General features: G+C 39.8%; 1 protein-coding gene across 1 annotated transcript in view; it reads right to left on the bottom strand.

Annotated features, from left to right (window-relative positions):
* Window positions 1–3,199: 3,199 nt before the first annotated feature.
* LOC148018587 (3-methyl-2-oxobutanoate hydroxymethyltransferase 1, mitochondrial-like) overlaps window positions 3,200–21,459 on the bottom strand; it is a 75,509-nt gene continuing 57,249 nt past the window's right edge. The window contains exons 3-6 of the mRNA XM_087661262.1: window positions 4,606–4,812; window positions 4,382–4,528; window positions 3,989–4,042; window positions 3,200–3,904 (exon numbers count right to left, since the gene is read on the bottom strand). Coding sequence (XP_087517388.1) covers window positions 3,647–3,904; window positions 3,989–4,042; window positions 4,382–4,528; window positions 4,606–4,812 — 666 coding nt within the window. The 3' untranslated portion in view covers window positions 3,200–3,646. The remainder of the gene's footprint in view (window positions 3,905–3,988; window positions 4,043–4,381; window positions 4,529–4,605; window positions 4,813–21,459) is intronic.

Consider the following 21,459-nt stretch of genomic DNA (forward strand, 5'->3'; position numbering starts at 1 on the left):
GTTCATGATTTGGTTCCCTCCCTTGCACTTTTTAATTAAAATGTATTAAAAAAAAGATAATGTCCCCACCCCTTCTCTCTTGCTTTTTTCTAATTTCCAATCTATTAAAGGATATTTCAAAACAACCTCCATATATTTCCCTCTCTTCTTTTTTAATTAAAAAAATATAAAAAATAAAATACATAAAAAAATTGAAAACTTTAAAAGGAAAATAGAAAAAGAAAACAAATGAGGAAACAAGAAAGAGGAGAAAAACAAACCTAGTTGTGGTTTTACTTGTAGTTGCTTCGCTTGCACCCTCCATCTTTTTCTCACGGTTGCATTCCCATTCATGATTTAGTTCCCTTCCTTGCACTTTTTAATTAATTTTTTTTTAAAACATAATGTCCCCATCCCTTCTCTCTTGCTTTTTTGTAATTTCCAATCTATTAAAGGATATTTCAAAACAACTTCCATATCTTTCTCTCTCTTCTTTTTTAATTCAAAAAATTCAAACTTTTCAAATACATAAAAGAAAAAGTGAAAACTTAAAAAGGAAAACAGTTAAAGAAAAAAAATGAGGAAACAAGAAAGATGAGAAAAATAAACCTGGTTGTGGTTTGACTTGTAGTTGCTTTGCCCAAACCCCTTACGTCAACCTTTGATGTTTCACTAGCATTGTCTAATCTCGTACATGAGATGATAATTTGGATTAGCACATCAATGATTCATTCTTGTCTTGTCTTGTTCCATTATTAGTCAGTAGTTAGTCGTGAGTCAATCTTGCTTAGTGCTTGGGTATATGGAGTTTTTATATTTTTGTATATTTTAGAGTGCTTGATTATGTGGACTTTGAGATTGCTTGTCTTGCATCACATGAAGCTATCAATTGCATGGGTTAGTAGATCATGGTCAATTTGTTTCATAGGATTGTTTAGTGTGGCGATGTGATGACTTGACAAGAGAGTGTTTGAAGGCACAAAGAAGCAAAAGATAGAGAGCTTACAAAGCCCCTCTTATATCCATTCAATGTATTTCATATTTCAATGATCCAAGTTGACGATTCAATGTTTAACTAGGTTTTCTTGATTGTTTAAGACCTAGGTTTCTTGCAAAAGTTCAATCTAGTTGTTGTGGAGTGCTTTTGGATACTTTAAAGATCATGTTTGGGTCATGGTTTATTTGCAGTTCATGTTGTTTAAAGACAAAGTTGTTGAGCAAAGATAGTTGGTTTAGAACAATTCCCAATGTTTTCAAGGATGCTCTTTAGCTAAGTGTGGGGATATGTTGAGTGCTTAAAACGATTGAATTTTATGAAATTTTTTGTTGTTTCTTTCTCGAAAATGTAAATTTTGAGCTTCAGTGTTTACCTTTGTTATTTGGAGCTCAATTTAGCATATTTATTTCTTTTATGTGGTTATGTATGGTTTTGGAGTTCTCTAGTTGCTTCTATAAGATTTTGCTAAGTTACTAATATCATTTGTAAAGGGTAGAACTAAAGTGAATGTGTGTGTTTTATCCTTGATTTTTTGATGTGGAATGAACTATTTATATGTTTTTCATATTTATTTATGAGCTCTTTTATCTTATGTTTGACTTCTATCACTTCTATAACCAACTATATGCCTGTATATGCTTCTGTAGGTGTGATGATTAGCTTTGAAATGTTGTTTCCTCTTGAAAAAGTATGGATTTAGGATATTTTCTAGCTAGCTAGATCAAGAGGAAACTCTTGGGGAGACTTTACTAAAGACTCAAGTGACAATGAAGATCGAAGAGCTATGAAGTGATGTAGTAGCACTAATGCCCTTTCAAACAAAATACAACTATTTGGAAGTGTCTCCACAATCAAGAGGAGAGATTGATGTAGCATTTTATTGTGTATGTGATGAAATTGCGATACATCAAGACGAGATAGAAATATATCATTCTATTAATATATGTATGCCTTTGAGAGAAGCTAGCCAAAATCCTTCAACACATACTTGGACAAGAGAGATTGTGTGATGAAGATTATGAAACTTATGAAGAAAATGCAATGCAATTGAGAGGATTCTTTTGGATCCATTGTGCTATTTTCTCGCTCTTGGCATGGGCTTTGTTGTGATGATGAAGATAAATATAGGTGTGATCATGAAGCCACATCCATTGAAGATTCTATGAATTGGTGATATTTATGCTTTGTTGCTCTTATTGTTCCTGTTTCTTTTTCCTTGGTTTTCAGTATGGAGAATACCAAAGTGGGGGACACTTCAATAGCTTCAAATTCAAGCAACATTTTGAAATATTCCACAAAATTCTAGTATTTCGATAAAATTTCCAACCTTAAATGTACACTTTCCAATTAATGAAATTGCAGATTGTGCCTCACTTTTTTGGTTCACTTAACTTGGCTATCATCTAGTCATCATGTCATCAACTTCCACATATCATCCTCCTTTGGGATACATAATGTGTAAGTCTTTGACATATTGTTACATGATTACCTTGAAGATGTTGTAGTAACATTTAGGAATGCAAACATAGAAACAAGGGATAATATCAAGGTTATAAAAATACCAAGCTCGATATTTTTCAAGTGATAATTATAGTGGAGAAATTTAATGTTTATTTTGAATAACACTATATCAAAACAACACGTTAAGGGCAACAAATTCAAAAAAGGAATATTGTAGAACATTCCATCAAATACATGAACTTTTCACTTTTACAATGCAATGTAAATGCGGTGGCAATTTTCTCCCATCTTGTACATTTGTAGCTTGGATAAATGCATTCTTTTAGGCATCCCATACACACAATGATCACCTCATTAATGCCCTAGCAATAGAGTTTCCTACAACCGATAGGGAAGGGACAGGCTGATGAGCTGAAGCATTTTAGTAGCTAGAGGAAGTGACAGTAGAAGCAAATTCCCATAGTAGCTCTTCAATGAGAGAATGTAATGCTTTTGCTTTACTTGCAGGATTTTACTACTGGATAGGTAAAACAGTGGCAAAAATTGAAGGTGAAATTAAAAACGCTACAAAAACACAAGCTGAGAAGCATTCTTTCAACATCTTAATGTTAGCTATATGTTTGGTTGCTTCATTATCTTGGTGAGTATACCAAATTCTCCAGTAGCTTGTTGAATGCTGACAAAAGAACCAACACACTTGAGATAATACCGAAAACTTTGGGCATCCTAGCACTTGAGTAAACTACTTGTCATGTATAAAAGCTTTGGTCATCTTAGCACTTGAGTGAACTACTTGTCATAAATCAATTAATAAAATTGAACTGTCATAAGCCCAGTTTTGAAAAACTTTGCTTTAGGGTAATGTACACTTTGGAAGCAGCCCTATCCCAAATAGATCTCCCCACCCTCTGAAAGAAAAGGAGAAAAGATCTCCCCAACTCACTTACACACTATAATGAACCAATATGGGCCATGTTTCTGTGCATCCAACTATGAATGGATGTACAGGGAAGCAGTGAGCACACATGCTTGCACTCACTCACACACAATGTTAATGCTGATTTGGTAGAATCTAAATTCTTGAAGTCTCAAGCTCAACATGCTTAGCAGTCAGCAGTGTGTTGGAACAGAAGATAGGCCAATTTATTCACTTTCAAAAAGAAGATAGGCCAATTGATTCAGTTTGGTACAGAATATAGGCCATTTTTTTCACTTTGAAGCTTCTACACAAGCATCCTTTTTTAGGATGTGCTTTTCAGCAACTGCAGATGCTGCTTCTGCAGCTTGCGAAAGACCTTTGCTTTGAAGCTCTTTCAGAAACGAGTCCATGTCTGCACTGGCCATCTTATATGGTGAGTGCAAAGGTGAGGGAAAAGAATGAGAAAGCACCTCATCCCTGTATTCCATTAATGCTTTGTTAATTGCACTTCCAATCTGACCATACTGTTTACAAAACTTGGGTGTAACCTGAAATTCAATAAAGAAGTATCATTAGACTTCCTTTTTTGACAATTCAAAGAAGTCAAATCCTGCTCATAGAATTTGATTCACCTTGGCATGGTGTGGGTGCTGCATCATACCAAGTAAATCATGATACACCAAGACCTGTCAAACAAGGATGAATGTTTTCCAACTAGAAGCTTTAGTGATGATGGTTGAGCCATAAGTGAACCTTACATTTCAATTCACATGCAATTAAAGTTGTGAGATGTTCCAGACATAGATTGCATGCATGCTTGAGGACAGTTATATCGAACCCCGAAAGGTGTTTGTCTATTGAAGTTAAAAAACAAGAAACGTTTATTTGGATGGAAAAAAGACATTCAGTGAATGACTTGTGCAGTTGCTCTATTCAAAAGCAAACTTCCAACATTGTCTAGGAAAACTATATTTTGATAACTAAAGGTACTGTTAAAGGAAACAGAATTTTTTTAAAAAATGAACCTGGCCACTACAATTGGGTCCTGCTCCGATTCCGATTGTTGGAATACTTAGCGCAGAAGTTATAGCCGCAGCTACTGGAGGTGGAATACACTCAAGAACCACACTAAAACAACCTGATTCTTGTAGAGCTAGTGCATTCTCAAGAACCTGTACATGTGTTGCAAGTTTGATACAAGATACTGTAAAGTCACAATCAGCTCCAAAGAAACCAAGTACAGCATTACCGTAATAGCACTAGAAGAGGTTTGACCTTGTGGACGAAATCCACCCAAGGCACTGATAGCCTGAGGAGTTAGACCAACATGTCCCATAACAGCAATCCCAGCCTCCACAATTGATTTAGCAGCAGTAACACGAGAACCATAACCCCCCTCAAGCTTCACTGCATCCATTCCACCTTCTTTAAGCATCCGTGTTGCACTTTCAACGGCCTGTACAGAGCAAAAATGCTTCCATAGTTCTTCCTACTTGTATGCCTCAAGTTGTATTGTAGCCAGTATAATGTAACGCTTTGTGTTCCATCTTTCAAGGGCATGAAAGGAATTGATACAACACACACTCTACATGTTCTTTTGGTACATAAAATAATCATTCAAAAAGTATTTTACTTCAATGATGGATCATGCACAATATAATATTTTTATGGCAGCATCAAGGTCCATCTTTTGTGGTTTGAAACGACAAAATCAACGGAGTGTAACAGCTTGTGTTCCATCTTTCAAGCATATGAAAGAGCCAATACAACAAACACTCTACATACCCTTTTGGTAGATAAAGTAATCATCAAAAGTCTTGTACTTGACAGATGGATCATGAACAGTATTTGTATGGCAGCATCAACAAGGTCCATCATTTGTGGTTTCAAACGACAAAGTCAACTGAGTGTAGCAGCTTGTGTTCCATCTTTCAAGCATATGAAAGGAGTTGATACAACACATACTCTACATGTTTTTTGGGTACATTATGTAACCACTAAAACAGTCTGGTATGTAATGGATGGATTATGCACAATATTTTTATGGGGTCAAAAAGGTCCATTCACAGTTTCAAACGACAGAAACAACAGCAGCTGCTGCACAGACTGCAAATATACATCTATCATGCTGCAGAAATGGTGCGTAGATACAGTAAAACAACTGCTGCCAAGCACTTGAAAAACACTTGGGTTTAGAATTAGCAAGCATTAGTTAAATCAAATTGGACTTGATAAGTCCTATCATTAAGCAAGCTAAACATCATACGATCAGGATTGGACATATGTACAGGCTTGGATTTGAAGAAAAGCAAGATGCAGCTCTCTATAAAAGATTTAATGTGATGAGTACAGGCCAATACCCAATCTCAGCCTCCTCACTGCCCTTCCCCTTGCCCTGAGCTAGCCCCCAAAATTTCCTTCCCTCCCTCTCTCCATATCCCATCTTGAGGAAGCTATAATCTTCAACCTACAACAAAGATCATGAGTTAGAATGAAACTTTCGGTGGGAAGCCTGCCTTGCAGCTCCACATGACCAATCATTGTAGGGGCAACAAATGACCGATACACTGTAAATCTCAGAACAACTGTCTAGTTCTTCTGCTAAATAACCCCATTCTGAGGTGTTAAGAAATGAAGAATACCACTCCTCTAAAAAGTGTTCCAAAACCATAATTAACAAACTTCCCACCACTGTCACTTGTCAGTTCCATGTCATCTGTCTGCATGGGAGAGGGGATTTTCAGACCTAACCCTTCTAGCTGTTATCTGTCAGTCCTCAATCCCCTAACCCTTCTAGATGTTATCTCCACATGGGAGAGGGGATTTTCAGCCCTGATGTCAAGCTGTGGAGATGGGTAGGTGGGCTTGGCAAGCATTCTTTCTAAGGGAGTCTTTTCTACAATGATTTGAGTGACACCAGGTGACATTCAAAGGTGGAGGCTGTTAGAAGTGGTCATAACATAGGTTCATGGAAGGCAGCATCTTTATTGGTTATTTAGTTATTGGCCAGCCTATTTTATGATAGGATAAAATTTTTGTTTTTGTCTATAAGAGATGGGACTGGCCACAGTCATTCATTCATATACTTGCAAATACTTGGTGTGGAGAGCAGGAGCTTGTGGAGTGTGTGAGCCGGCACTCAACCATTGTACTCTTGATCTTGTGGCGGATTCCTTTTCCCAATTACATTTTGTTCATTGTCTCTTTCATTGATCTTGTGTCTTCCGTTATTCTGCTGCTTGTTTTGCTCTTCTAACACGGCATTAGATATTTAGGTCAGGGTACTTAGGTATGACCTATCTGATCCGTCTATTCCGTGGACTTAATACAATACCAAACGTACACAAAAAATGTCAAATAAAATATGGTGTTTTGTGTGGTCATTAAAAATTAATGATTAATGTGTTGCATATAAACTTTACGCTTGTTTGCTTCAATATGATGATTCATAATCCATTATATAAAATCTAAATAGAACGACCATTAACAAGTAATCATTCACCTTCTAATATCATTAATCAATTCTCAAGAACCCATATGTGAGCAAAAAAGAGACCTAGACAAGTAGCAAGTATTAACTTGCCATTGATTCACTCACTTACAATACATAAGAAAAGTGTAGCACTAAACAAAAGACTCTAGAGGGTCTAGGACTTGTCATGTAAGAGCTTATAACACACAAATCATCAAACCAATAACCAAGAAGAGACCCATGATAGTCTCATGAGGCTGCACCAAAATCATTATTATTAAGGAGATAGTCATCATAAACTGATAAGCTCTTTATTACAGCCCCAAAACTCAATTAGCACCAAAAGTTTCCTTGAATGCTACACGAGTGTTTGTGTCTGTCACCAGGTGGTGATACTTTTTGTAGTTGCTTTTCTTATTTACTTATATAAATATTTTATTTTTCTTTTCTTTAGTTCCTGTTGCTCTCTACCCCCATAGTTCTCTTGGATTAAGCTCGGATCTTTGCATGGCCAGAAGAGGCAACCATTGGGACAAATTGGATTAATGGTTTGTCTGAGCCTTGGGACCGGTTCCATATTGAATGGGCATTGAAGAATAGAATGGCAATGGTTTGGGACTGTGTGCTTAGCCACTGGAGATGGTGCAGGACAATGAGCTTGGCCAAGACAGAAAATGCACATGTGAGAATGCTCACGGAATAAAAGTCATCACAACTGAGCCACATTACACTTTTTGATGTGGTTGCAATGATAAAAGTTGCGCAGAACAACTTGAGGAATGCAGGGGTCACCATCCCTAAAATTTAGGAAGCTACAGTTTTTGAACCCTGGAATCTATTCACATCATTATCCTCGTTTTTGCACAAGGATTAATTCTCAGGTCTGTGCCAAGGTCAAAGTTTGCACCGATCATGGAGAATTTTAGACCGAAAGGTTTAAACGGAAAAATTGTTACATGTATATCATGTGTCACAATTCGGGCACAAATTCCCAAAAGAGAGAGAGAGCATTTAAAAAAACATAATAGGCAAAAGGGGTAGATCTAAGAGTGAAGTTTTCAGGGGATGAGGGTAGATTGTTGCAAGTACATCAGCTATGGAGAATACTTCTTCTTCTCTGACTCATGTACAGAGGTAGAGCTTGCTCCTGGCAAGGCCATATCCACACTGCCACCGATCAGTCATCATGGTCCACTTCAACACTTGTTTGGCTTATGGACAGTGGAGCTATCCATTACATGATTCCTAGAGCGGACATTTTCATTTTCCAAGCCCCTGTAACCGAGAGTGTTCGCGTAGGAAACAACTCCTCGGCCAAGATTCTGGCCCAAGGTCGTATCAGGTTTCCCACTGACCTGGGTCCAAATCTCGCTTCAAGCGTAGGAACCGAACAGTCCAGAATATGGCACACTCTATGTTGTTTGCAGTAGAGCTCCCTGAGTGCCTTTGGGTCAAGGCTATTAACACTTCAATGTACATCCTCAACCAATAACCGATTGTAGCGGTTCTAAAAAAGACTCCGTACGATGCATTTTTTGGCTCTCGGTTTGTTATTTCGCACTTCAAAGTTTTCGGTAGTCATGCTTATACACACTCCTAATGACAAGATAGAAAAGCTTACTCCTCAAGAAAATCTCATTATCATTGTGGACTATTCTTCTGAAGCAAAAGCCTATTGTTTGTTCGATCTTCGAACGAACAAGGGATGTCATCTTTAATGAAAGGGACATCGTGTAATCTTCTCCAATGGACTCTTCGCCCTTATCTCTGCTTACATCATTCCAGATCATACTTATTGAGTCGAGTCTACTGCCCACTCCTAACCTTTTAGTAGATACTTCAGCTCCCAAGTCTCCTCCACCAGACTTGTTACCTCACTAATGCGAGATTCAGGGATCCTTTCATCGGATTTCACTCCAGAGGACCCTAGAAGGTTTGCTCAATGCGCCCCTCAAGCTTCATATGCATCATTGTTCACAGCTGATTACATTGCGCATTCTGAGCCGGACAGCAAGAGGCTCTCCAAGACCCTTTGTGGGGTGAGGCCATGGAGAAGGAACTAGATAGTATTGATCAAAATGGGACTTGGACATTGATGGATCGTCCTCGGGGTCATTGGGACGAAGTGGATTTTTAGGACCAAGCTAAAGACTGATGGTACTTTAGACAAATACAAGGCTCGCCTTGTAGTGCAAGGTTTCAAGCAAAAGCATGGCACACTATGAAGAACCTTCGCACCTACTGCTCAGTTGACATCATTTCGTTTGTTGGTTGCGCTTGCCACTCACCACGATTGGCCGATCTATCCAATGAACATCAAAAGTGCGTTTTTGAACAATTATTTAGGGGAGGAAGCCTATGTGGAGCACCCTCCCAACTTTTCTTCCGTTGATGGATTGACAAGGTATTTCGCTTGTGGAAAGCTCTTTATGGGCTGAAGCAAGCACCGAGGTCTTGGTACCATAGGATGGACGAGTTCTTACGGACTTATGGATACCATTCCACCCCCTATGATCCAAATCCATACATGCACAACACTAGCGCGGGGGTTAGTTATATCCTCCTATATGTTGATGATATACTACTCACTAGCTCAAATTCTATGGCTTTGGCAGAAATTAAGGCACGACTTTGCACCACCTTCGAGATACAGACTTAGGATTATTGTCTTATTTCTCGGGGATGGAGACTATAAGATCTTAGGGAAGTTTCTTTCTGTCCCAGCAGAAGTACGCCCTACAACTAGTGGAATAGTATTGCACTAATTAGACATGGCCAGTGGCCACATCTCTTATTAGATGGCTCTGAATAAGTATATCGTTTGATCAGATCTGTCTTCTGCGGATGAACAACTCTGTTACGGGAAAATAAGCTCGAGAGACCTCTCTCTCTCCTCCCGACCACGCTTAGGAAGTTCTCCCAGTGCCACCCTGTCATGACCCATCTACCAGCTGTCATTACCTGGTGAGTTCTACTATTTTAGTATTACTCACTTACTTCCTAAGCTCCCCTTAACCCCGTACGGGCGCCCAAAGCCCCCGGACAGTCATCCCTCGCGCTTGTCTACCCATATGTTACATTTATTAATGTAGCATTTCCTCCCCCTTAAGAATCAGTTTCGTCCTTGAAAACGATGCTTCGGAGGTCCAACTGTAAATTGGGAAACCTTTTCCCTAAGGTACTTACTCGCTCCCATGTTGAGCTTTCTTCTGAATAATCTTTCCATTTTACCAGATATTCTTGATAAATAGTATTCCTCGTTCGTCTGTTACGAACACTCAAAATTCTTTCTGGTTCGTGTGGAATAGATTGGTCATCTATTAGCTCCTCAATGTTATCATTTAAGATTAGATTATCCATATCACCCAGCTTCTTTCTTAGCTTGCTTACATGGAAAACTGAATGTATTTTACTACCAGAAGGTAGTTGGAGCTTGTAAGCCTGTTCTCCCACCCTTTTAAGTATTGTGAAAGGACCACAATACCTAGGTGACAGCTTTGGACATCGTCCCGTTTTCATGATTTTAGTTTGTTCAGGCACCTTAAGATAGACCAGTTCCCCTTCTTCAAAGGAGATGTCTCTTCGGTGAGGATCTGCATAAGCTCTAGCTCGATTTTGAGCTTTCTTAATATTTTCTTGAGCAAATTTTAACATACTATTCATATCCTCCAGAAAATCCTTTGCTGCCTGAACCTTTTCCTTGTGCAGTCCTACTGCATGAGGAGCTTTGGGCTGAAACCCATACATTAGCATAAATGGACTATATCCAATGGAAGAGTGCTTGGCACTATTATATGCAAACTCTGCTATCGGTAAATACTCTTCCCAATTAGTTTGCCTTTTACTTACATATGCTCTCAACATATCTTCAAGGATTTGGTTAACCCTTTCAATTTGCCCATCTATTTGCGGGTGCTCCGCCGTGCTCATCCTAAGTTTAGTATCCAATTTCCTAAATATAGCACGCCAAAATTGACTATCAAATTTTCTATCCGGATCAAAAACTATATTTACCGGAAGGCCATACAGTCGGTATATGTTCTCTATGAACAATCTAGCCAATTCTGGTGTTTTAACATCAGTTGAAGTTGGAATAAACTTAGCCATTTTGGTTAACCTATCCACTATCACCCACACAAAGTCGTGCCCCCTCTGTGTCCTGGGTAATGCGACAATAAAGTCCATGGAGATACTCTCCCATTTTCCCAAAGGAATCTCTAATGGGTGGAGAAGTCCTCCCATTTTCAATCTTTCAGCTTTATTAACCTGGCATTTATTACATTTGACCACATAGTCAAGGACGTCCTTATTCATTCCAGGCCAATAGAACTGCCTTTTAATAAGACTATAAGTCTTATTAACTCCTGGATGTCCCGCACTAGGGGTATCATGACACTCAAAGAGTATCTAGCGCCTTATTTCTTCATCTTTCGGAACACATAACCTACCCTTGTAGAGTAAATAACCATTATCAATGGTAAAATTCTTTCACTTGAATCCCATTTAAGCAACCCCTGATGCTCCATTTCCCTGTTGAACATCCTCGGATGTTCCTTCCTCAATGGAGGCTTTTCCATTTGGATCCCCATTTTCTATTGCTTCCCATATGTTGGAATATGCCGGATCAACCTGGCATTTCCCTTTCAAGGATTCAAGTAAATCGGAAGTGAACTAAGTAAAACTCAATTCATTTATGATGGGCATTTTGCTGAGTGCATCAGCCACTATATTATACTTTCCTTTTCTATACCTTATCTCATAGTCGAACTCTTGGAGGAGTTTGGCCCATCTGGCTTTACGCCCTTGTAGATCCAGTTGGTCATTAAGCCACTTAATGCTTTCATGATCCGACAAGATCAAAAGTTTAGCACCGTACAAATAGTGCCTCCATTTCTTCATTGCATGTACTATTGCATACAACTCCCTCTCATAAACAAAATAATTCTGTTTTGTGTGGTCTAATTTCTTGGTTTCGAAACCAACTGGTCGACCTTCTTGTAATAAGACCACGCCTACTGTCCTATTACTGGCATCAGCTTCAACCACGAATGGTTTATTGGGATCCACAATTAATAGTACTAGAGCTGTAGCAATAGCTACCTTAAGTTTTTGAAAACTTTCATTTTGGTCTATTCCCCAATTAAAAATCTTCCCTTTCCCTTTAAGTTGGTCCATCATTGGAACAACTATCTTGGCATAATCTCGAATGAATCTACGATAAAATCCAGATAAACCTAGGAATATCTGCAGCTCTTCCAAGTCCTTGGAGATGGCCATTCAATAATTGCCCTTACTTTTTCTGGATCCATCTTGATTCCCTCTTTCAAGATAATATGCCCCAAATATTAGACCTCTTGTGCGAAGAATTCACATTTAGTTTTCTTCGCATAAAGGGAATGGGTTCTTAACAGCTGGAATACTAACCGTAAGTGTTCCAAATGTTCTTCTCTTGATTTACTAAAAATCAAGATATCATCCAAGAAGACTACTACGAAGTGTTCTAGATAGGGCCGTAATACACTATTCATCAGCTTCATAAAAGTAGCTGGTGCATTAGTGAGGCTAAAAGGCATCACCAAAAAATCATAATGCCCGTATCTAGTACAAAATGCCGTCTTAGGAACATCCTGGGCCTTAATTCTTACTTGGTGATAGCCTGATCTTAAATCAATCTTTGTGAAAAATTTTGCCCCTTGTAATTGATCAAAAAGATCTTTCATTCTGGGCATAGGAAATTTATTCTTCACCCTTATTTTATTAAGTGCTCTATAATCAACACAAAGTCGCATAGAACCATCTTTTTCCTTCACCAATAAAATTGGCGAAGCCTAAGGTGAATTACTGGATTGTATAAATCCTTTATCAAGGTAATCCTTAATTTGTCTTTCGACTTCTTGGTGCTCTGTTTCACTTAGCTTATAAGGTGGTTTAGAAAGAGGGTGTGTATCCCTATCTATATCAATTGGGTGATTTACATCACCCCTATCTAGTGGAAGGCCACTTGGTAAATCAAAAGGAAACACATCTTTGAATTCATCTAACAAACCACTTAATTCATTATTTACATTCAACTCACAAACATAAGAAAATTGTTGCTTAATATTACAAAAAGTAAAAGTGTTCTGTACAGGAAGGGACCATAATATATATACCTCACAAGCTTCCTTCTTTATCAGCTTCTGAACTTCAAGGAAACATATCAAAGGGTTATCAGATACTTCATGTTCACCTTGAATCACAAAAGTCTTACCATCCCTTTCAAATTCCAGTGTATTATGACGATAACTACGCTTTAAGGATGGTTCCAATCCCCATAGCCACTCCCTCCCTACAGCAATATCGCCTCTTTTCATATTCATAATTTGAAAATCAAGCTTATATTTATATCCTTGGATCTCGATTTCCAAATTGGATACCATTGTATCCCATATTTTATTATCCTGACCTTGCATCATACAAACAACATATTGATGCTCACTCTGTTGGGGAAGTTTCAACTTTTTGACAAGTGCATAATTTATGAAATTGTGGGTGGCAGAGTCATCAATCATGACTCTAATCCTCTTTCCTGCTATCAATCCATGCACTCTAACTAAATCATGTGGCCCAAAGGTAGGCTGCCACATAGAAGTTGACATACAACACCTGTGTTGTACATCCTTATGCAAGACCTCTAAAGATTTATACTTTTCATGCCACTTTAATTCCAAGGTCTGCACTACATGGATTTGTTTCTATTTTCCCTTGCCCTTGTCCTTATCCTTTCCTTTATCTTCCCCCTTTTTCCTTTGAGGGCAATTCCAAGCAGCATGGTTAGGAGATAGGCAGTTGAAACACAGCCTTTCTTTTTCGGCCTTATCAAAGTCATCTTGACTTAACTTTGGCCTTACATATTGTTTCTTTTCAAAGGGTTGTTTCTTACCCTTAAGGAATGGCATTTTCCTTTTAGATTTACCTACAAATTTTGAGGCTTCAAATTCCCTAGTCTTAGGCTCCATATCAGTGAGACTAGTGAGTGCACCTTGACGCGTATTATCTTCATTGATTAATGCAAATTTAATTGCCTCTTCAAGCGTCTTAGGAGAACTCCTTTTTGCTTCCTTTTTACAGGCCTTATCTAGTCCCCTTATGAATCCTCTTGTCTTTTGAAATTCATCTATTCCTTCCAATTTAAGGATTATCTCACGATACTCCTCGAGATATGTCAGCAAAGGTCTTCCCTTTTGTCTGACAAAATCCTAATCTTCCCAATTTCTTTCCATTTTATTTTCAGGAAGGAATTCTTTCAAAAAGACTGATTCAAATTGAGCCCAAGATTCATGTATTTTATTTGCCTCCTTTAAAGTTCTCCACCATTTATATGCTTTCGGCCCCAAAGTTAGACTGGCCTCAAGCGCTTGGAAATGTGGTAGAGTATTCTTTAATTTGTGCAAATCTTTTCATTTTTGGAGGATATTAAAGATACTATTCTTTATTTCTGTCTTTTAACTCCCCATGAAACTGAGGGGGTTTCATATCTTTTAACACTGGGTTATCCCTCAGCTTTTGGTGGGGTTCCCTAGAGTCTCGCATAGTCACATCTAGATCTTTCGATGAAGATGGAATATCTGAGGTCTCTACCTTACCTTTATCCCTTTCTAATAATAAGGCTAATTGGGATTTTATTTCAGTGAGTGCTTGAGTTAGTAACCCCCTGTGCTTGCACACAAGTAGTTAGATCATCAAATTGCTCTCGTGTAGCAAAAAATTCTTCCCATTGTTCTTCTTGTATTTCCGTTTCATGGGGATTCACCATAGGGTGGTCCCCAGAACTAGAGCCTTCGGTTACCCCCTCTTTCTCTTTCCCCTCCATTAATACACTGGAATTTAGAAAGCAAATATAAGAAATTTGTATATAAAGAAAATGTACTTTCCTGATTACAGAGGGGCACAAAGAACGGTGAAGCTTTCCTCAAAACTGCGCTAATTGTGTGCAGATTACGCAAGAATAAAGCCTGTCAGGCAGGACATTGGGTAAGGATGTAATTAAACACCCCCCATCCCCCTCGCCAGGTCACGTGGGAACCATCTGTGACCAAGTTGTAACTGGAAGCAAGATTTCGCACGACTTGCACCGTCCCAACGGACTTCGCCCGCCAACTTGCGCCGTTCCATCGTACTCGCTAAGTACATGGGCTCTGCCCGCAAGAGTTCAAATCTCTCAAGCAACGCCAATACGGAAGCGTCAAACGCTTCCACGCGCCAATACGGAAGTGATCATGTGGGCTCCGCCCGCGCAGGTTTAAATCCTGCCGTCCATGCCAACACGGAAGTAATCATGTGGGCTCCGCCCGCGCAGGTTCGAATCCTGCCGTCCACGCCAACATGGAAGCGTTTGAAAACAGGACTCGTTCACGCTTCGGTAAGAATTTCGAAGCGGCTGAAGACGAGGACGAATACCCTTTCGACACGACGTGGCCCGACAGCTCTGATACCAGTATTAGATGGCTCTGAGTAAGTATATCGTTTGATCTGATCTATCTTCTGCTGATGAACAACTCTGTTATGGGAAAACAAGCTAGAGAGACCTCTCTCTCTCCTCCCGACCACGCTTAGGAAGTTCTCCCAGTGCCACCCCGTCATGGCCCATCTACCAACTGTCATTACTTGGTGAGTTCTACTATTTTAGTATTACTCACTTACTTCCTAAGCTCCCCTTAACCCCATACGAGCGCCCAAAGCCCCCGGACGGTCATCCCTCGCGCTTCTCTCCCCATATGTTACATTTATTAATGTAATACCTCTAGATCCCACTATCCATCTACATAAAAATACCTCGGTTCAGCCTTTTGATGCTCATATCTATCATTCTGTTGTAGGAAAATTACTCTAGTTGATTCGTGTTGGGATAAAGGCCCGTTTGACCTCCGTATATAGTACGCACACACACTATTCAGTTATACATGTGAATGCACCCTTATATGCCCTAAGTATAAATACATTTTATTCTTTGTGTACCAACACATTGTTGGTACACTCAAATCTAATCGTACTTTCACTCTCTCTCCTTGCCGTCTCTCACACTTCTCGAACTGCTGCACATCCCCAATTAAGCTCCAACAATTGGTATCAAAGCTTAAGGTTCTACGTGCTTTCCGAGATCAAGATGCAGCCGACTAGCATCTGATAGGGCTGATGTCCAGTGAGCAGGCCCAAGCGGAAGCTGAGACTAGCTGACAAGTTGACGATCAACAGGCGATAGGAGTCAGGTAGCGGGCAGGCAAAAGGCCTGTGCAGCACGCAACAGTCCAGCGAGTGACTTGGCGACATGTCAACGTGGAGACCAGTCGTCAGCATAACCAGTTGATGTGACGATTGGAGTTCTTGGCGACGAGCGTGACCACATGCAGGCAACGGCTGGAGTTTGTGGCGACCAGCGTGTTGGGAATAAAGGCCCTCGTGCCTTTTAAATGTGCTCGGGTGTGAACACACCCTTAGCACTTGTACTTTCATATATATATCTATCTAAAAACCTAAAGTGGTACACTCGTCATTATACCCAAAAAATCGTGTTCACTTTTCTAACTACTCTACACACTCTCTCATTCTCCCTACTGCTAGCAAGCACTGCGTGTCTCGATCTTTGCATCCTCTGAACTCGACAAACGGGTATCAAAGTGGCAAGGAGTGCACGGTTCTCGGGACGAAGCGGACGGCAGGTGTTGCAGGAGTCCCAGGTGGACTTGATGAACAGCAGTGACAGGTGCAAGGGAGTCACAAGCAGGCTCATGTGCAAGAGAGGCAATCAACAGTCAACAGGTACAACGGGCAATCGACTTGTTGAGGCGTGGACAGTTAACGACCAGTCGAGCGGAGGAGCAGGCGTGCAACAGCATGCAACAGGGTGCTCACTAGCATGGTGATGACTTCACGGCCGCGCTGACAAACGTCGACAAGAGCCACGCATGACAGGGCTAGATGCAAAAGTACTGCATGACAAAGCAACGGTGCCGCAACTGACAGGCAACAAACGTTGACAACGGAAACCAGGTGTCAGACAGGCGTACGACGAATGGGACCAGCGGGGCACTGACAATCTTGACGGGTCAACAGACCTGTCATCCAAAAACGTTATTTTCTTCAAAAATCTTTTTTTTGAAACTTCTCCTTCTTACCGGGGTTTTGCACGCGCAAGCACAAAAGGTTAGATTTGTGCAAGCTTGGCCCAGAAACTTCAAGCTTCTCTAGAGACTGAGTACTGTTCATGCAAAATTAAGGCATCTGCGTCAAAAATTGCAAACATTGTGCGCGTTTGAATTAGGGATTTCGAAAAAATTATTGAAATTTTGCTCATTTGAGTGAAATTTCTCAACATTGGACCCATAAAATTTGGGGCTTTTACTGTATTGGTGAAATTCTGTTTAGTTGAGCCAGATTGGTTGACATTGGTGCACATTTGAACCGGAGAAATTTGGGGCTTTTGCAAAATTTTGTGAAATTTTGCTAATTTTGCCCGTTTTATGCTTTTGGAAACATGTATTAATGCAATCGGGACAAATCCGTATGTGAAACATGGAGGTTTTGCTGAAATTGCTCTATTTTGGCAAAACTAGCTTGTTCTATGCATGTCAAAGACAGTGCAAATGTATGGTTGATACTTTGAGCACAAAATTTTGGGGTTTTTTGACCGTGCATGTCAAATTTTATGCCCGTGGGTACATGTACAACAGAAATTGCAGCTAAAATTTGGGACTTCTCATGTAATGTGATTTATTTGCCCTTAGAACAGCTGTAATCAGTTGTGGAATGCTGTAGCACATGGTTTGGTACTTCTGAAAATTTACTTACAGATCTGAAATTTCTGCTTCTACGTGGTCATTTATTGCTCGTTGGTACTTGTTTGTACCTTGGTCACTTGTGTGACAAATTGGGCCTGCATTTGCTGAATTTCTGGTCACATTTGGGCTGAAAATCATGGCTGGCAGCAGTGACAACAGTAATCTCATGCACATAAAGAAGCTTGAAGGAGCATATAACTTTGCAGTCTGGCAAAAACAATGCTACATATCCTGTTGCAGAAGTAGGCAAAGCCGATTAAGACCAAAGGGGACAAAGCCCACAGATATGGAACAGGAAGATTAGGATGAGTTAAATGAGCTTGCACGCTCAACCATTGAGCTATCGATTTTTTATGCCTTGCTGTTTAACATCGAAGGTTTGGATTCTGCATATGCTATTTGCACTCGACTGGAAGAACTGTATGCACAAAAGAGTGCTACAAGCAAAGTGTATTGGCTGAAAAAGCTTATGGATTTGCGTATGAAAGAGGGTACAACAATGTCTACTCACTTGAGTGAGTCTAACTCCATTTTCAGCCAACTGGTTGCCTTGAAGTTCTTGATTGATGAAGAATTTAAGGCTACGTTCTTGCTTTGCACTCTTCCAGAGAGTTGGGATACATTCAGGACTGCTATGAGAAATTTTAATGTGATTCTTTTATATGCTGATATAGAGAGTGCTCTACTCATGGAAGAAATGAATCGGCAGAACAATGCATCCACTAAGTCTTCCAGTGCTTTGCATACTAGGGGCAGATCACAGCAAAAAGGCAAATCAAATAGCAAGGGACACAGTAAATCACATGGCAAAGATGTTGAATGCTATCATTGTGGCAAGAAGGGTCACTTTAAACGTGACTGCTACAAATGGAAGAAAGAGAAAGGAAAGGGCAAGAAGACAGATGATAGCAAGGAAGAGAAGAAAGAGAATCAGTCTAAGAAGAACAATGTCAAAATTGAAGAGGTGAATATAGTCACTCATAACAATGACAGTGGGAATGACGTACTCTTTGTCTCTTCACACTTTGGTACACATGCTTTACTTGCAGATACAGATGATGACATGCATACTTAGATTCTCGATTCAGGTGCTTCCTTTCATGTCACCCCTCATCGTGAGTGATTCTTTGCCTATACAGGGGGTCGATATGGTGTTGTCCATCTTGGGAACAACTATGCATGTGACAATGCACGGATTGACAATGTGCAGTTGCAGTTTCAGCATGGTTCTGTCTTCACACTTCAACATGTACGGCATGTACCTCATCTCAAGAAGAGCTTGATTAGCACAAGGCAGCTAGATGGCGATGGATTTCATACCACCTTTGGTGATGGGAAGTGAAAGATCTGTAAGGGATCTAGAGTGATTGCCAGAGATTGTAAAAGTAATACCTTGTATCCTCTCCATGTATCTAGTGTGAGTGATCATGTTATTGCCGTAACTGAGCAGCCAAGTGTTTCTTTGTGACATGGCCGGTTGGGACACATGAGTCAAACTGGAATGAAAGTGCTTTCTCATTTGGGTTACTTGCCTTGTCTTCGTTATGCTGATTTTGAGCATTGCGATCATTGTGTTTATGGTAAACATGCACAGATGTCTCATAAAAAGTCTCTTTCGCTGAAATCTTCTCCTTTAGAGTTAGTACATTTCGATATATGTCAGATGCCAAGATTATCTTTAGGGAAAAAGAAATATTTTGTCACCTTTGTCGATGATGCTACACGGAAGATATGGGGTTACCCTACTCGTAGCAAGGATGAAGTGCTTGACAAGTTTAAAAATTTCTTCTCATTGGTTGAAAATCAGACTGATAAGACACTTAAGTGTCTTCACTTTGGCAATGGTGGGGAATATGTGTCCAAGGCCTTTCAGGCATTTTGTGACAACAAAGGGATCAAGAGGAAGCTCACTGCCCCTCATAATCCACCCCAAAATGGAGTTGTCGAGCATATGAATCGGACCATATAGGATAAGGTCCGTACGATGCTGTCTCATGTTGCATTACCTCATGGTTTTTGGACCGAGGCTGTTATGACAGCCGTACACTTGATCAATCAGTCACCAAATACGTCTTTTTTGGGAGGGAGGGAAGTTCCCCAAGAAGCATGGTCGGGCAAGCCACCTTCATATGCTCACCTGAAAGTGTTTGGCTCTTCATGGAATAAGAAGAATAGAAAACTCCTGAGAAGCTTGGTATAGAGAAATCCAACAGAGTCTATTTGAAAATATTTGAACTTTTCGAAATCTATTGAAGATTGGTAAAATAAACTTTGAGAAATGTATAAATCATGGTGGAGTGGAAAAAACAGCGGGGGGCTAAAACAACAGAAACTGTTTGTGATATATCGAAACGAGCGAAGTTATTTGATCAGGTGAATACCTAATATTCCCCCAATTTTTTGAGAATAAAGAAGGAATTCAAAGATATTCATTCAAATTATGATATTGATTGGTTATTCAGAACTGGAGCCAGCAGGGTTTCTCGGCCCAACCAAAAATGTGGGCTGGGCCATTTTTCTAAGCTTTTGTGCACATTCGTAAAAAAAAATGTAGCAAACTTGAGCCAAAGTCTTATAAATGCATTTTCCTAAGATATGGTGACGAGAGTGAAATGGGGTATAGAGTATGGAATCTCGAGAAAAGAAAAGTAGTATGCAACAATGATGTTATCTTCTGGAAAGATCGCATGCATAAACAACACAAAAAGACTAAGGAGGTCCGTAGGGTTGTATTCCGGGAAGAAATACCTTTTGGATAGCAAAATGTGCCCACTGTACAGCAACAAATACCTGTTGTAAATGAACCTGTAAATGCAGAAAATAATGTTGGAAATGATCAGCCAGCTATTGGCCATGATAATGAGCCACTACATGTGCAGGAACAGCCAGGACAACAAGCCGTTAATGCTAATTTGCAGGCTGAAATGCCAGGACAGCAAGCAAACAATGATTATTGGGTTAGGAGATCATCTAGGGCTACTAGACAACCTGATAGATTCATTCCTGGTGCAAACAATGTGGCTGATTATGTCATGTTGACAGACTGTGCTGAACCGTCTTGCTTTAAGAAAGCAATGGACAAACATGACAGCAAGAAATGGTATAAAGCCATGTTGTCAAAAATGGAATCTCTTGAGAAAAATGGCACTTGGGACTTGGTACACTTGCCTAAAGGGCAAAAAACACTTTCATACAAATGGATTTACAAGATGAAGGTCACTTCTCGTTCCTCACCCAAGTACAAAGCAAGATTGGTTGCGAAGGGATACAAGCAGGAACATGGAATTGACTTTGATGAGATCTTCTCTCCTGTAGTCAAGATGACTACATTAAGAATCATTTTGGGCTTGGTTGTAGCTGAAGATATGGAGCTCATACATATGGATGTAAAGACTGCATTCTTACATGGTAATCTGCATGAAGACATATATATGCAGCAACTTGAAGGGTTTGTGGAAAAAGGAAAAGAGAATATGGTATGTAAACTCAAAAGGAGTTTGTATGGGATGAAACAAGCACCAAGAGAATGGTATCATAAGTTTGATACTTATATGCAGTCTCAAGGTTTCCATAGAAGTCAAGTGGATCACTGCTTATACACCAAGAAAGCAGCAGATGGCAGCCTGATTATCTTGGTTCTGTATGTTGATGACATGCTGATTGCTGGCAGGGATACTCATGCCTTGGACTCATTGAAGCAAAGCCTTCATGGCAGCTTTGACATGAAGAATCTTGGTGATGCAAATCACATTCTTGGCATGCAAATACTCAGAGATAGGTCAAAAGGACTACTCTATCTATCTCAGCAAGAGTA

The sequence above is a fragment of the Lygodium microphyllum genome, chromosome 21, assembly GCF_053477565.2.
Source record: "Lygodium microphyllum isolate KBCC chromosome 21, Lygodium_microphyllum_v1.1.10, whole genome shotgun sequence".
Taxonomy (NCBI): Eukaryota; Viridiplantae; Streptophyta; class Polypodiopsida; order Schizaeales; family Lygodiaceae; genus Lygodium; species Lygodium microphyllum.